This window comes from Harpia harpyja, chromosome 2 (genome assembly GCF_026419915.1).
Source record: "Harpia harpyja isolate bHarHar1 chromosome 2, bHarHar1 primary haplotype, whole genome shotgun sequence".
NCBI lineage: Eukaryota > Metazoa > Chordata > Aves > Accipitriformes > Accipitridae > Harpia > Harpia harpyja.
In genome coordinates, this window is record NC_068941.1 from 14973700 (window position 1) to 14989616 (window position 15917).

A 15917-nucleotide genomic window follows, 5' to 3' on the forward strand; every position below is an offset into this window, starting at 1 on the left:
GTAGTACTGTTGTTTCATAAGCAAACTAATCTTCACAACCTTTCTCCATCTACTAGAACTGGTGAAAGAAGAGGTGTTTCCACTCATCCATTTTTGAACTAAGAAACATTGTTTCCACCAGGGTGGTTAAGTTAACCTAAATCAGTAATTTTCAACCTACCCTGGCTGGAGGATTACTTCTAAGGGGTCCACAAAATGCACTGAAGAACAGTAAGCCTATTATTGATGAGCTTCAATTCACAGTAAATTTATTAGCAAACTCGTAGGTTTATGAAGCTTGGCATCCACTAACATGGGCAGTAGGTCAGACAGTGGATATAAAGCTGGTAGATTTAATACAGTAAATTTTAAAAGTTGAGGTTTCACCTAAGTGATTTGGATTTTCTCCTCCAGATAACAGAAACTGCAGCCGTTAATAGAATTACCTTCCGAGATACTACATCTAAATGCACTCATGAACAAACAGGGTACCCTAGGGGGTCCTTGACCTCTGCTTGTCTGCATTCAGGACCTGGTCAAACTGTGCAGTGGCTGACACGTGGCTTATCCATCTAGATTTCTCTTCCAGAGAAACCAAAACACTATGGAGTGAAATGAGGAGAGAGCTGGGCACTAATGAAGTCCTGGGTCACACCCCACTACGGAATCAAGACACAGCTGAGTAAGCCTGTTTGGACATAACCAGTTATAAAATATTTTGCCCCCTCTTACTTCTTGCAGTTGCCACATGCTCCCCTAAACTGTGTGGTACAATGGATACAGTTGGTTTTAAACCTTATCCTTTAGCAGTTATGCCTCTGCCAAGATGACTTTGTGGAAGTTATGAGAATTAAATATTATTGCAAGATAAAGTATTACTATTTAATATCCTCCTACATTTTATATCTCTTGCCTCAGGACCATTGTGCTGCTTACACAGACTGCATTTGGTTCTGAAGCACCCCCAGACTCTTTCCTTTACAAGATGCTAAGCAAAAAGCACTGTGGCGGTAGTAGATGGTAACACTGGAGGAAGCAATCCTGCATTAGTAAGGTGATAGATTACATGGACTACTCAGTCTTTTCCATATCTGATTTCTATGAGTCAATGATTGTATTGTTCGCTCCCTTCTGTACCAAAGAAGTCATCAAGTGACTAGTACTGAAATGCAACTGAAAGGGCAGAAGTGGGGCTTGTCTTGAAATGAATGCTGTTTCTGTGCTGGTTAGCTATGCAGAAGTTATTGGGAAGTGGAGAAGCTATCGTTGGGCTATCCCTTCATAAAGATCTATGTCTTCATCAGCCTGGCTCGTGGTGTAAGGAGGCAGAGGTCACTTGAAACTCAGTCATCTCACATGACAATGCACTATGAGCTCCATCAAACAAGTGCGGCAAAATAATGGGTTCTTTTAGTCCTTTGCTTACATAAGAAAAGTAGAAAGTGTCCTCTTCTCTTACCAGGAAAAGAGACTCTTAAAGTGCCAACACTGAACTAACTGTAGGTTTCTCTCCCCTTCTGCTGAAAATGTTCCTGTGCTCTGTGAGGTACCATGAAGGGGGGGCAGCACGGAAATATATCTGCATGTATCAGGGAGCTACAATGGAGTTAACTCACTAGCCACAGACTGCCACAGCATTCTAATAACGTAGGCTAGCATATACCATTTTAAAGCCAAAATACCAATGGGACTAGAACAAACCATCACTTTATCAAAAGCGAGCCATTCTCCTCAGGAGAGTGTGTCAAAAGGAGGTGCTCCAGGTTAACAGACAGCAGTTAGAATCAATGCTGATACCGATTTGTTTCCGAGGAAGATTTTCTTCTTGCTGTGTCACTTCTTACTGCAGAGATCTGAAGACAGCACTTGTATGAATATCATTGCAAACAAATGCTGCACGTAACCAAAGGGCATGCAGAAATCTAACTGCTTTTGCAATCAGTAAGCTTGGAGGATCAATGCAATCTTCAGTGAATCAATACTTCACCACTTTGTAGGGAAAGCTGTACCTTACAACTTGATCCAAAGCTCAGCGGACTCACTGTCTTTCCACTGACTGCAGTGGGCTCTGAAGGAGATACACAAGCCACTTGCGAGGTTGAAAGAAGATGCGAGATTCAACGAGGCAAAAAGTGTCTCATCTAATGACAAAGTCAGTGCCCCAGCACTGAAGTGGCTGTCCCAAGCAGTACTGGAGACTAAGGTTATTTTGTTGCTCTAGCCCTTGCAGGTCAAATTTATCCCTTTTAATTCAGTTAAAGCTAAACCAGTTACCTAAGATCACAAAGTCCCCCCACTGCTTGCCATAGCTGAACACATCCGCAGTAGAGAAGTCTAGCACTGAACCACAGCAGAACCAGCAGGCAGAAGTGTCGCTCACTAGCAAACGCAGTGGCACTACTGCTCCCTCTAGCCAACGTTATAAATCCTCTATTTTTGATAAATACTGAGAACCAGATTTTCAAAAACTACTGAAAGCCAGACCTACGTGATGGATCCAGGAGCTCCTCTGAGTTCCTAAGGATAGCAGCACACCCCAGCCATGCCTTATTTCATGATGGATAAGGCTCGGAGATGCACTAATCTCCATCTCCCTCCCCCATTGAGTTGGTTTCTATTAGGAATGAATCCTGGGTGCCTGGAACAGAAAATAATTATAGCAGGCCCTGGAAGCCTGAAATCTCCAACCCTCGATTAATTCACACTTATCCATATGTAAATTCAGTGTGAATGCTGTCAGCACATTTTCCTCATTAGAATTCGACAAAAGTTTAGGAAAACAATTGTTTTAGTAACGGAACAAATGTAGCTATGGTACTGAATTAAGCCTGTAAAGAGAACAATCTTCAAATTCAGTGTCTAATTTGCACATCAGGACAAACCTACAGGGGACCCCTAAGCCAAAACTACTACCAACACATCTTAAAATATGTAAAAGGCGAGACTAGTCATTGATCCTGGAACAAAAATCCAAGTGCAAGGGAAGAAACTGTTATCGAACTAAATGCGCACAGATCAAGGCTGGCCACGTTCACAGTGTGTGTGGAGGGACACACCTGGTTTTGCAGTGGAACGGCTGTGCCCTCCTCATGCAATCTGGCGCCCACATGCTGCACTTGAGGGCCAAAGAGGGAGGGAAGAAGTCAGAGCCACCTTAGACCACATATGAGATTCATGTCTCAAAGATACAGTTGACAGTTGCTGCCAGTGTGTACGAGCCATTACAAAAAATGAGGCATCTGCCTCTCATTGAAAACGGGCTGTCATACACGCAGCACGTGACTTAATATTTGTGATGGCATGCACTGGAAAAGCAGAATACAGAGAATGCAAAACTGCCTGACTCACATACACTTCTGGTGCAAAATACTTAGGATGCAATTTACTTCACATAATAATAATCATATCCATTCTGTGAGATATTCTGATGCACCCCCAAATTCAAACTGAATGTTACAAACTGTATTAAATACTAAAGATTCGATTTTTACCCACATAGGAATCATGCGTACAGTTGCAGTTAACATCCCTCCCTAGCCCCAAACACCTGACAGGTGCCCAAGTTAGAAGTGGTCAGCCTAGGTTCCCTCAAATAAGAACTGGAAAGAGGGAAGTTCTCACCTTGAATCATCCTCTAGAAGGCTCCCTTACTGTATCTATTCAGAGCTCAGAGGAAGTGTTCAGATATGTGCTACAACAGGTAGTAAGAACACTTCCAATTAATACTAAGTTATTAAATGTAGACACAGTGGCTAGAGCCTTTTCAAACCTAAATAACAGCTCATTTGTTCTGAATAAGAAAAAATGTCAATCAGAAACCCCAGCCAACACCATGGATTATTCTTCTGGAGGAAAAAGAACATCCTCTACATTATTAGAGTACTTTTCTACTAGAAAAGTTGATTTAGGAGAAATAAAAAGCATCCGAAATAGAAATTCTAGAGGCTTTTGTTCCTCCTCTGGTTAAAACCTACTTAGTCAAAAGCAAACAAAGTTGGACTCACAGCTCCTATACCATACTTCAGGGCAATAGAAATGAAGATGCTGGTGCAAAAGCTAAGCGTGTCCTAGCGCGAGAACCACAGAGCTCCACGCTCCCTGTGAACGCAGATGTTGCAACTCTACCTCACTCTTCTGGATATGCAAGCAGTGACCTAAGTACAAGCTCCCTGAAAGCAAAGGCTTTCAATACAGCGACTGAACTGCTTCAAGTCGAACACTTGGTCTGTTCTGTCTGGTGCACTATAAATAAATCCTAGAAAGTTGTATTTGAAGATTTCCACAAGCTTCGACATAATACCACCCTGGTTTCGACTGGAGGGGTGGGGGTGTCGGGAGGTCTGCCAACCCTCCTTCAAACTCAGGAATGGCATCTTGCTACAGTTGCCTCTAGATTTTAAAATCAGGAGGCACCATGTTAGCAAAGGGTCATTGGCACGCATTGTAGCAGAAAACAGGAAATATAATGAAACATACAGCTGTGAAGTAGGATCTTTGGCAGGAGAAAGAGAGCTTTGGGAAGAAAGCGGCAAGGGCAAAGCACTATGAAGTAGCAGATTAACGTAGTCAAGAGGAGGAATGAAGCGTGGGGGTAGAGATGAAGAAATGAGAGTGGAGGGTGAGAGGAGCAGAAAAAGAAACAGAAAGAGAGAAAAAGACAGTAAAAGAAAGAAGGCAAAGCATACAGAAGAACGCACATAAGGAAAAACATCTCTCTTGGGAGTAATAGTTCTTTAGAAGGGGCAGGAGCCACACTGTTAGGCAACAGAATGTACTGTTTTCTGTATAGAAAGAGTTTATTTAAGCTTATATGAAACCTAAAAAAAAAAAAAAAAAATCTGTGGCAGAAAAGAAAAAAGTAACATCATATTTCTTTCGACTTTTAAATTGCTTTTTAGGTCATATTTCACCCTCCCCTCCCACCCCCCCAAAGTATTTTTCAGGATGGAATTTTCTTGTTCCCACTCCAGGATTTCGCGTGGGCAGAGCACCGCAGATGCTGCTGAACTCAGAAACCAAGAATCTGATTCATTCTTCCCTTGAATCTTGTGCTATCATTTAGACTGGGACCAAGCAAACGTCAAAGGCTGCAAGTCAGAAAGATAATTTTACACAGCTTGTACATTCACTTTGTCCCAGTGTAATGGTGGTACAAGAGGGAGACTAAAGATAAGTCCAGTTCTTAATCCCTGCTAGTTTGTCAAATATTTGTTTAAGAATAATCGATTTTCCTCCTGTTCCAGCAGACTTATGCTCTAAAACTCCTCTGAGTTTTGACTGTAGGCAGAGGGCATGTTTTCCCTTAGGTAAGACCAACAACCGGTTTTCAACTTCACAGAACAAAAATCCTTAAAACAAAGACAACCTCACAGAATCCATCAGCAAAGCCCTTCAGTCCCACTGACTGTGTTCAACAAGTCCGGATTATTTTCTGCAAGTTTCCTTTCATTTCAGCCTCTGGTACTGTACAATCACACTGCTGGGTATCAACTCCGTACTCAAAAAGGATTCTCAGAATAAACTGCATGGAGTCATGTGACATAAAAGAAGCTGCCCTCAAGATAAGCGATACAGCGTTGGTATTTTTGAAAGCTGAGGCCACTTTCAGTAAGAAAGATTCCCTGCTTACTTCATTTTAAACCTTAAAACAAACAAAAGCTCTAACATTTTTAAAGGTTAGACACATTTTTTACTCCCACTGTTTCTTAATAAAACACCATTTGTGTGGGAAACCAGCTTAGTGCATACTTTAACAACAGGCAAACCATTAATTGATCCAACGTGTTGGCAGTTTTAGAGGAACTCACTAGACAAGAACAAGCGATGCATCTTAAGTTTTGAAACAGCCTGAGCTTTACTTCAAGGGTGCATAAGTATGCCAAGCTCCTACTACTTTATACTGCTTAGTATATAATCTGAGATACTTAAAGTAGCAAGAAGTATAATCTGAACAGCTACTAAACCATGTGCAGGTTATAAAGCAGAGTTTTAAGAAGCTCAAGAGGTTATGAGTTGCTTGTCTCACAAAACGAATAGAAAATACTAAAAAAGTCCCATCTTCCACCAGTCCTACCAAAGAAACATGTATTTGCCCAAATAAATGGTTAATCTCTTAAAGCGGCTGCACACAAGAGGTTCCAAAAGCGCTACTTTTGCATCAGCAGTATTAGAGCATTATAGTTAGGCAACAAACTTTTTCTCAGTGCATCCACGCTAGCTAGATTACTGTGGAAATTTAAAGTGTCATTAGAATAACATCCTGTTTTGCAGCCTTTCTGTGTTTCAATTTACCCCTAACTCTGCTAATATTCAACTGGCATGAAACAGCTGGGCATGATTAGTCACTGGAGGCAGACCAAACTGAGATTTCACAATAGGTGGCATTTTAGTCTCCATGGCATGGGCTGCTGGTATAAAAGACCACTGACCCCTGGCAGAAAACACCGTCCCTAAATATAAACCTGGTGATCTGTTTTTAAAACAACATTATTTCGGATCAAACATTGTTACAAAACCAGGGCTTTTGGGTTGTTTCCGACGACCGGATTTCTGCTCGGTTCTAGTCGACGAGCGCATGTTGGGACCCGAGCACCCATGTGCTGACACTGCAAGCACAAACTCCATCAGAGCGTTCACCTGGGAGAGTGAACCCCCGCCCAAGCCCCGTCCTGGAGAAAATATCTCATGTTCTCACCAGATCAGATACTCGGCGTTCCTACTCTACCCCACAGCTTTTACACTATCATAGGCAAGACAGCGGACGCTGCGTTCCCTACTTTATTGCACCTCCTGATAAGCCTGCACCGTAAACACTACGCTTCTCCTCTTCTGAAGGTCTCAGTCGCACCCGATCCCACAGGGCACCTGCCAGGGCATCCTCGGGGCACGACGAAACATCAGTGCCCCACAGTGGGCTCAGGGTCCCATCCGTTCCTCCGGCCAGACCCAAACTTCACGTCTCCCAAACTTTTCACCCCCGGAACACCGGCGCGCGTTGCTGCTAGCGGCTCCTCCGTCCTTTGCCGTGGCAGCACGGAGAGGTGCTCCACGGCCCCCGGGATGGGCACCCACCGCCCGGCGAGGCTGGCAGCCCACCCCGCTCCCTGCCGGGAGGTGCGAGGACGCCCTCCCCGCCCGCAGCTCCCACCCCAAGGATGCGGGACGGCGGAGCGGGCTGCCGCGCGCAGGAACGCGGGTGGCCCGTCCACCCACCCGAGGCGGACCCGGGGCCGCGCCCACGGGGCGCGGGCAGGGAGGGTTGCCGGGGCTCACCTGCGTGGGGCATGGTGATGGTCTCGTTGGCGTTGCTGGAGCCCACGTTGTAGATGACGACGGCGGAGGCGTTCTGGGCGGCGGCGTGGCGGATCTTGTCCTTGTAGGTGCAGTTGCCCCGCGGGATGAGGGCCACCCAGCTCTTGCCCGGCGCCGGGGCGTTGAAGCGGGTGCCGGGATCGCAGGCGTAGCGGTCGGCGGGGGAGGCGGAGAGGGCCACCTGCCCGCGGGCGTCCTGCTTGGGCGACTGCTCGCCGTAGCGCCCGCACTCGCTCTTCTCGCTGCGGAGCTCGGCGCTGCCGGCCGCCGGGTCGGCGTAGGTGATGTTGACGAAGGCCGTGTACCACTCCTCCTTCTCGGCCACGGTGAAGTCCAGGCACAGCAGATGCACGAAACAAAAGGACAGCAGCCATGTTGAGAGAGCCAGGCTGCGGCACGCTTGGATCACAGACATTGCCATCTTCATCTGCCGGGGGGGCCCCCCCCGACCCCCCCCACCCCGACCCCGGCCGGCCCGCCCCCGCCCCCGCCCGGCTGGCTGTGCGTGCGCCTGTGGCGTGCCCCGAGCCGCCGGCTCCGTGCGGGGCGGCGCTGCTCCCGCCGTGCGGGGAGGGAGGGAGGGGGAGAGGGAGGAGGAGGAGGAGGGAGGAGGAGGAGGAGGAGGGGGGCCCTCCTCTCTGCAGCCCGCTGCCTAATTCATGTCGGGGCCGTTTGATTTCCTCGGGCTGGCCCCGTCTCCGCCCCCCCCCCCCCCTTCCCTCAGCCGCCTGTGCTTCCTCCTGCCCCTTCCTCCCCTCCCTCGCCCTGCCCGCACAGCTGCCTCCCCCCGCTTGCTGGCAGCCCGGCCGGGCAGGGAAGGCGCGGAGGAGAGGAGGAGGAGGAGGAGGAGGAAGGGGGGGGGGATTTCCACACGCAGAAACGCTGCGGCGACGCTCCGGGCCCGGCCCCTACGGAGGGACGGCGCGGCCCGCCGGCGGGGCTGCGCTCCCCGGGCTGCGGGGAGGGGCGGGGAAGGGGGGGGGGGGGGCGCCGTGTGCGTGAGGAGCGGCCGGCGCGGCGGCGGCGGCACGGCGGCGCCACCTGGCGGCAGAGGGGCGGCAGCGCGGGGGGGAGCCGAGGCCGAGGGCCGTCGCTGCCGGGGAGAGAGCGGAGCGGCGGGGAGCCCGGGTGCGGGGTGCTTTGCAATTAGTGGGCCGCACCTCCCGGCCGTGGTTTTAACTTTGATTCCCACCCACACCCTCCCCCGCCCCCGCTTTTCCTGACTGCTGTAGGGTAAGTTAAAAAAAAATTAAGAAAATGGCAAATGTCACCATGTAATTACGCCACACAGCTTAGAGGGATAATCGCTTGTATATCAGGTTTTAAAACACTAACCGAATCAGTTTCTTACTATATACGTTTCTGAATGACAGTGACAGGCACGTTTACCAAAATCGGGTGTGCAACTGACAGGAACACAGAGGATGCAGAAGGTGAAACCTCCAAGAATGACAGAGCTGCTTCGAGCTCCACGGACAGGGACAGAAAAGAATAGCTTAATTTTGGCTCAGTGGAAGCCCAGATCTGGGGATTTTTAATGTATAAAACGCCCTAAAAGAATTTTGGCCGAGGCTCAAATGCCTTTCAAAAGGGTCACAACACAACTGACTCTGTGTTTGTCTCTCCTAGTGCAAGTGAATAGCAAAAATTCTGCTTTTCCATAACTATGTTCAGTAACAGAAGGATGTCTCACAAGATTAATAGATATAGCATATTTTAGCCCCCTCGTTATTAAAATCTGCTGCCAGAAATACCATTCCCTTTCATTTAGATGAGATGCCTGAGTATCTCGCTAGTGTCAATATTTGCCTGTTTACAGTTTATGTTCATAGCTGCCATTGGTCTAAGCAAACAGGTGACAGCCTTAACCATATTTTACACACACACACACACACATACACACACACGCTTTGAAAAAGCTACCTCTCCATAGCTGAAAAAGGTGAATATGGAAGAAAAATGTACAGGCAAATAGGGGAATGAAATAGAGAAGTTTACAGGGAAACATGGTGGGTTGCCAGAAAGTCTACCATCAAGCAAGAGGATAACTTTCCTTGAAAGCCCATTCCTGGAGAAGAAAAGTCAGCAACCAAGAAGAAAAAATTGCCACATAGAACTAACATTGAGACACGAAAGTAGATGGCCATCACCATTAATTATAAACTGTTGAGATTTCATAAGGCAAGCGAAAGCCGTAAGGGGGAAATCCATGCCTGGAAGGGCTATGGGCAATAAAGCATTTGTATATTTGGAAGTGTAAAAAGTATTATTAGAAGAGAAGGCAAAAAAGGTATAAACGATCAATAAATATTTCAGGTTTATATTTGGAAAGAAAGGGAGGATGTGTTTGCCAGATTATGGACTCATAAAAGAGAGATTAAGAAGCATCTCCTAAGAACATACAAAAACCAGCAGGCCTGGAAAAATGGCACACATGAATCTCAAAAGAGTGGGTGGGAGGGTGGAGAGAATAACCAGCTCTCTGACACTACTTCAAGTAAATCTTGGCATAACAGGAAAATCTTGAAAGATTGAGTGTTCAGTTTCCTGATAAGATCCAGAAAAACTGATTATGGTGAGCAAGTAGTTACGGGCCAGTTAGCCTAACGTTAACCAACCGCAAGAAAAACAAGAGAGAAAAAAACCAATGTATGGACAAAGTTTGTTTTTATGGGAAGTGGCCTGCCAAGCAAGCATGATTCATGTTTTTGTGAGAAAATTACCAGTGTGGTTAGTAAAGTTACACAGTCATGGCCATAATAGGTTTTTGAAAAGTGTGTTACTCAATGATACATGACGTTCTCATTACATGTGTAACTTACTAAGGACCAGATAAGATGAGCTTAGTTGAAACAGAACATGTTTTAATAGAGCTTAATGCAAAAATACGACTCCAGGTGACCGAAACTGCCAGCCACTCTGGAGCAGCACTGGGGAGCATGTGGTTTACTCTGCGCACGGGGAAGGATTTGGGGGTCATCTCTGATGGTGCTTCTTCCCATATTATTTGTTTCTCTTCACAGGCTCATCTGAGGTTCTCCCTTTGCCTGGCTCCCCAGAGCTCTGTTCTGGTCCTGGCACAAGAACACCGTACTTTCAATGAAAATCCAAGCAGATGTAAAGATGGTTCCTCTCAGGCCAGCAAGACATTTGCCACCACCTTACCGTCAGCCTATGCTCCCTCCTTCAAAAAACCCAAACTCTGTGACTTTTGTCCTACTCCAACCTCCATAGAAACATACAAGGCACTCAGCCAGCACCATCACAAATCACCTTGCCTGAATTACAGTGAAAAGCACAATCTCTACTTTTATATGCTATTTATATTGGGGTGAGGGGTGTATCTCTAAATTTTGGATGTTATTATATGACTTTAATAACATACTACAAATTCTCCTCCCCATTTTCCATGTTTCTGAATTGAGACTAATTCCAGCTGAACTATAGCTTGTAGAAAGTTACAAGACCATCATATTCAAACTTGACCGTGTGAAATGTGGTCGGTAAGTAAAAGACAAGTGGCGTGTGGGGAACTCCAGCTCCAGATTCTTGATATACAGAAACTCAGAAGCTGGATTTAGGTAGCAGCTGATAATGAACAAATGACACACTGAAATTCACTACGTGACTACCTCTAGTATGTGCCACAATACTTTGTCAGATTGCCCTTTCACAAGGTAAAATTCATTAGTTTATAACCTTTTTGGTTTAAAAGGTAACTTGTTATGCTTAGCTTGTGCTGGACTGTGTCCCTGTACCCAAAATTTCAAACGATCTCAAAGGGAATGGCTAGAAAATTGCTTCAGTTAAAGGTGAGGAGTCTCCTCCAGGTTGCTAAGCCCCTCTGTTATGGAATCCCATGGTGTTTTGTGGACCTCTATCTCAGCCTGTTGGGACAATCATTGCCGAGAGGTAAAACAGCAAAAAATTTAAAAGCTAGGCTTTAAAAGACTAGGCTGCCTAAATTCTGCTGAAGTAGGGATTTACCTGGAAGTTAGGAATCTTAATCCAGAAGAATACTGAAGATGGTATTGCAGGTTATTTTTGAAAAAGCCTAAGTTAGGTGCATTGGCTCCCTTTACCATTAATGGAAAGATCCTCCAGCAAGCAATTCAGAGCATGCAAACTTGATGCCTTATTGTATATAGGACCTAGATACAGCCAAAGGTCAGTCATCCTGTGTTGAGCCGGGCACAGGCTAAAAGCAAACCCATGGAAAATATACACCACAGGGTAAGTGAGAAATCCCACCTCTCTCTCTGCTTTCAGGAGGTTTCGGTCAGCAGCTCGGTTCCCTCTGCACTGTGTGATGAGTCCCCACAGGGGTAGGACCCCAGCAGGTGCCAACTGGGAGAGACTTGGGGTTAGAGCTAACTTCAGTGCAGCCTGAAGGTTTCTTGATGCTGATGGACAGCAGGGACAGTCGACCAAAATATAATCTCTCTGCAGGTGCTCAGGAAAACGAGTTATTTTGCCTTCCCTAGCTATGAGACTGAAGTTGATTCTTGTTTACAGCTGGAGAAGAACAGAAGAGATGTTAACACCCAGAGATCACGCAAAGGATAAAGTAATACCATTGCCTCACCCATTTGCTGCCAATACTGTGCTTTGAGTTAAAACAAGTTTGTTCATTTAGAGAGTTAATTGAGCAATACAACTTTTCTTGACCTACCTGACATTGGTAATACTCCATCCATCTTCCTATTCATATGCTAATAGCTATATTGCCTGTCACTTACTCTATTACAGAATCCTGCCTTAGATCGGAATACTGCTTCATTCTTTTGTAACATTGTTTGAATTACTATAGTTGCTACTGTAGTTCTGGTTTCATTTGCTTAGATCAATTTAATATTCTTGATAATGCTCTGATGCTCTAAAGAAATCTTCAGAGTAAAGTTCCAGAAAAAAACTGTGTTCCAGCCAAGATAAACTCCTCACTGGAGCTATAGGAAAGGTTCAATAGAATTTATAGGGAAAGTGACATTTTCATTTAAAAATTATGAAAAGAGTTGAAAGGAGCTTTATCTTGTTTGATCCTTATTAAGTTTTCATAGTGAGATGGTGCTCCCTGTGTCCCAGAGGCAAAAATTGCCATGTCTTATCATGTTTGTTTAGCGTCTGCTTTTGTTACAGAGATTTTTTTTGTGAACTACAAGAACCCAGGAGATTACTGCTGATGAACATCTTTCTGCCTGTTCCTTCTTCTATTATAGCTTCTTAAAAATAAAGAACATTTGAAAGAAACATCTCCTTTCTGCAATTTCTTTCTCTTCCATAATAGCTCGCTCAGCTCCCTTAAACTTCAAGCATTTTCCGCATTTCTCATTACTCGCATGTAGAGGCTTACTAAGTCCTCGGTCAAAATACTGGCTTTTCCTTTGCAACGTAAAAATATCAAAAAATTAGTTTTCTCCTGTTACTAGGTTATTTTCCTTGCTCTCCTATAAAGGGAGTTATTTAAAGGTCTTACTCGGAGAAAAAGTGAACTGACCAAACCCAGCTCCAGCTCTGCAGGGCTGCCAAGGTGTCAGCACTGGGCCAGCATATCCTGCCATCCCAACCGGGCGGTTTCTCCTGCAGTACAGCAGTAACTTGATTACAAGTGCTCACCTTACTTACTGCTCCTTTCCTACCTGTCTCCTTCTAAGGCAGAGTATGTGTAACCAAATCTATCAAAGGTTTACCGGGACCTAACAAGCTACTGTTATTAAGCTTACCATCTTCCATAGCCTACAGCCTGGGGGGAAGGGAAGAAACTACTGTGACTAGCATCAGATCCAGGTACCTCCACGTTCTTTCTCAAACGGTCAGCCAGACTGACTGGAGACAGCCTTTAGCTTAAGTGTGGGATAAGGCTCAAATTTGTATCTCTGTGCCTGTGCTAGCTGCTCTGGTGCTGACAGACACACACAAAGTGAAGCACAGTCCTGCTGAGGCAGAATTTCTTAACACACAGGAACTCAAGCTCCAAAACGGTGCCAGTTCCTAGTGTTTTAATCATCTTTCAGGGGAAATATTGTGAAGAACCTAAAAGAAGCTGTAACTTATAACAGAGATTCTTCCAAAAAAACAGACAAATTGGAAATGTATTAGCCAAGACCGTGTAAAGAGTGGAACCTGCTGCAGAAGCTGCATAGAAATGTGTGATTAGAGATCATCTGTGCCTCATGCTGGAAGTTCATGTGATCTGGAATGAAGAGAGTCATGCTAAGTGCTAGTTAGGTGGCTCATAACTTCTGTGGTATAGTGATAAATCTTGGAAGCAGAGGTTGCCAGCTACATGCCATTCTCCAATGCCTAAAAGAAATACAGAGTTCAGCCTCTGTGCAGAAAAACACACTGTCTATTGTGGACAGCATATATTAAATATTACCGCAGTTTTCAAATTACTGGCAGAATCCTGCTTCACACTATTTTGGTTGAGGCATATCAGTGAATATGCTGCAGAAGAGTTAGTATTCACACGGACAAAGTTACTCGCTCAACAGACATCCTGCATCTTGCTCCTTAAGCAATCATCAGCGGAAGAGGGTGCAGAGCTACAAAATACAACGTTCACCTCACCAAGGCTACACAACAAGTTCTGAGTGGCATAGTCACACTGAAAGATTTCTAGTGGGAGGCTCAGCTTTTGAGAGGACACCCCTAAAATTCTTCCCTGTTGCCAAAATGAAGCTATTAATTGCCAGCATAGTAGGTGTGTAAGAGGAGACAATCTGCGTGTGCACATCCAGCTATGATTCAGAGATTGTTTACAAGTGACATTTCCTTTACAGTGTTACACTTCCATAAAGCTACCACACTCAGATCAAAATTTGAGTGTACCCAGTGACACCGAGATGCTAATGTTTATCAAGGCTTCCACCAACAAGCCTCTCAACGTAATAATGAAAAATAGATATACCAGGATAATGGTGGGAATGTTTATATGGCCCAATTCAGACATATGCAGAGATTCCTGCTCTTGCTTGAGAGACATGAAGCATATACCTGAATTAATTGGCATTTTCCTGTACTAATACACCTTGCTGATGAACTTCAACGGAGCATTTATACAGTGCCACACAAGTGGCAAATGCAGACACTTGGCCAAATCATAGAATCATAGCATGGTTTGGGTTGGAAGGGACCTTAAAGATCATCTAGTTCCAACCCCCCTGCCATGGGCAGGGACACCTTCCACTGGACCAGGTTGCTCAAAGCCCCATCCAGGCTGGCCTTGAACACTTCCAGGGATGGGGCATCCACAACCTCTCCGGGCAACCTGTTCCAGTGCCTCACCACCCTCACAGTGAAGAACTTCTTCCTAATATCTAATCTAAATCTACCCTCTTTCAGTTTAAAGCCATTATCCCTTGTCCTATCACTACATGCCCTTGTAAAAAGTCCCTCTCCGGCTTTCTCGTAGGCTCCCTTTAGGTACTGGAATGGAACACAGTAATATGTTCTGCTGAAAACAGATGTGTGAGGTTACTAATAGTGGTTTTCCAAGCGAGATTCCTGGGATTGATCATATTTAACATGATCATTAATGACCACAGTGCATACAAACAAAATGGGAAATTCATTGATGACATAAAATAAGGTGCCATTGGCCGTAGAGAGAAAGGCATGTATGGAATACAGGAGAACCTTATTGATCTGACCGAGAGAGATGTGATGAAATTCAATAGTACATAATGCCAGGTCATGAATTTATAGACTAAAAATACACATGTCTGCTCTTAAATGGAAGCTCATTGGTTGGGATACTGGTTCATGAGGATGTCAATATCACAAAGATCCCATTAATTACCTCCCCCTCCCCGGGATGTGGCCTTAAAATGCATTAGCAGACAGGATCAGCAGCGATGGGGGGCATACAAATCTTCTCACACGAGGCCTCAAGAAAGCCCACCTGGAGTTGTGCGTAAGAGGAATCGCACTTGTAGAAGATGCAGAAAAGGGCAGCTAGGAGAGTGAAGGAATGAAGAATTACTTATGAAAAAGTTAAAAGCTTGGCGACAAGGGGAAGGCCGAAGGGGATATGATTGTTCTCTTTTGGTGTACTAGGAAGGCTAAATGCAGTGGAAGGAAAATAGCAATTTAGGATTTGGCACTTAAGAAAAAGACTGTGAGTTGATCATGTATAAATGAATACACAAAAAATGGAGGAAAGTTTTTAATTTACTGAACTGTGACATTTTCTAATTACCTAACAGGAGTTAAAGAAGACATGATAAACTGATGTGGAGGAATTATTAAATGATTGCATGCAATAGCAAGGTTTGGACTAGATGATCCAGGAAATCCCCTTTGTCTATATCCAAACTTAGCTTTAAAAGTTGACAGGATATTTCTTTCCTTTCCCTTGCCTAAAAATAGCATAAAATAGTATTATTGGAAGACACCAGATGGTGCTGTCACAGACAGTTTTATAAGCTCAGTACATCCAGACTTGCATTTTTACAGGTTATGGCCAAAATGCTGTGTAGCTGTGCCACATTAAGCATATTTTATGATGTTGCTGCATATGCTATTAAAGTTTGTTTGCTGCTCAAGTCTGTGACTGAACAGGTTCTTAGAAGCAGTGCTACTGCTCAAAGGAAGCACTTTCATAGGTAGATATTAAAATTCCTCTTCAG

General features: G+C 45.0%; 1 protein-coding gene across 2 annotated transcripts in view; it reads right to left on the reverse strand.

Annotated features, from left to right (window-relative positions):
- The window catches only part of RNF150 (ring finger protein 150), a 127182-nt gene extending 119436 nt beyond the window's left edge, over window positions 1–7746 (reverse strand). For both annotated transcript variants that reach the window (XR_008239434.1, XM_052815979.1), the window contains exon 1: window positions 7252–7746. Coding sequence is in view for 1 of the 2 variants with exons in the window: in XM_052815979.1 (XP_052671939.1) it covers window positions 7252–7717 (466 nt within the window). In the remaining variant the exon portion in view is untranslated. The remainder of the gene's footprint in view (window positions 1–7251) is intronic.
- Window positions 7747–15917: the final 8171 nt, after the last annotated feature.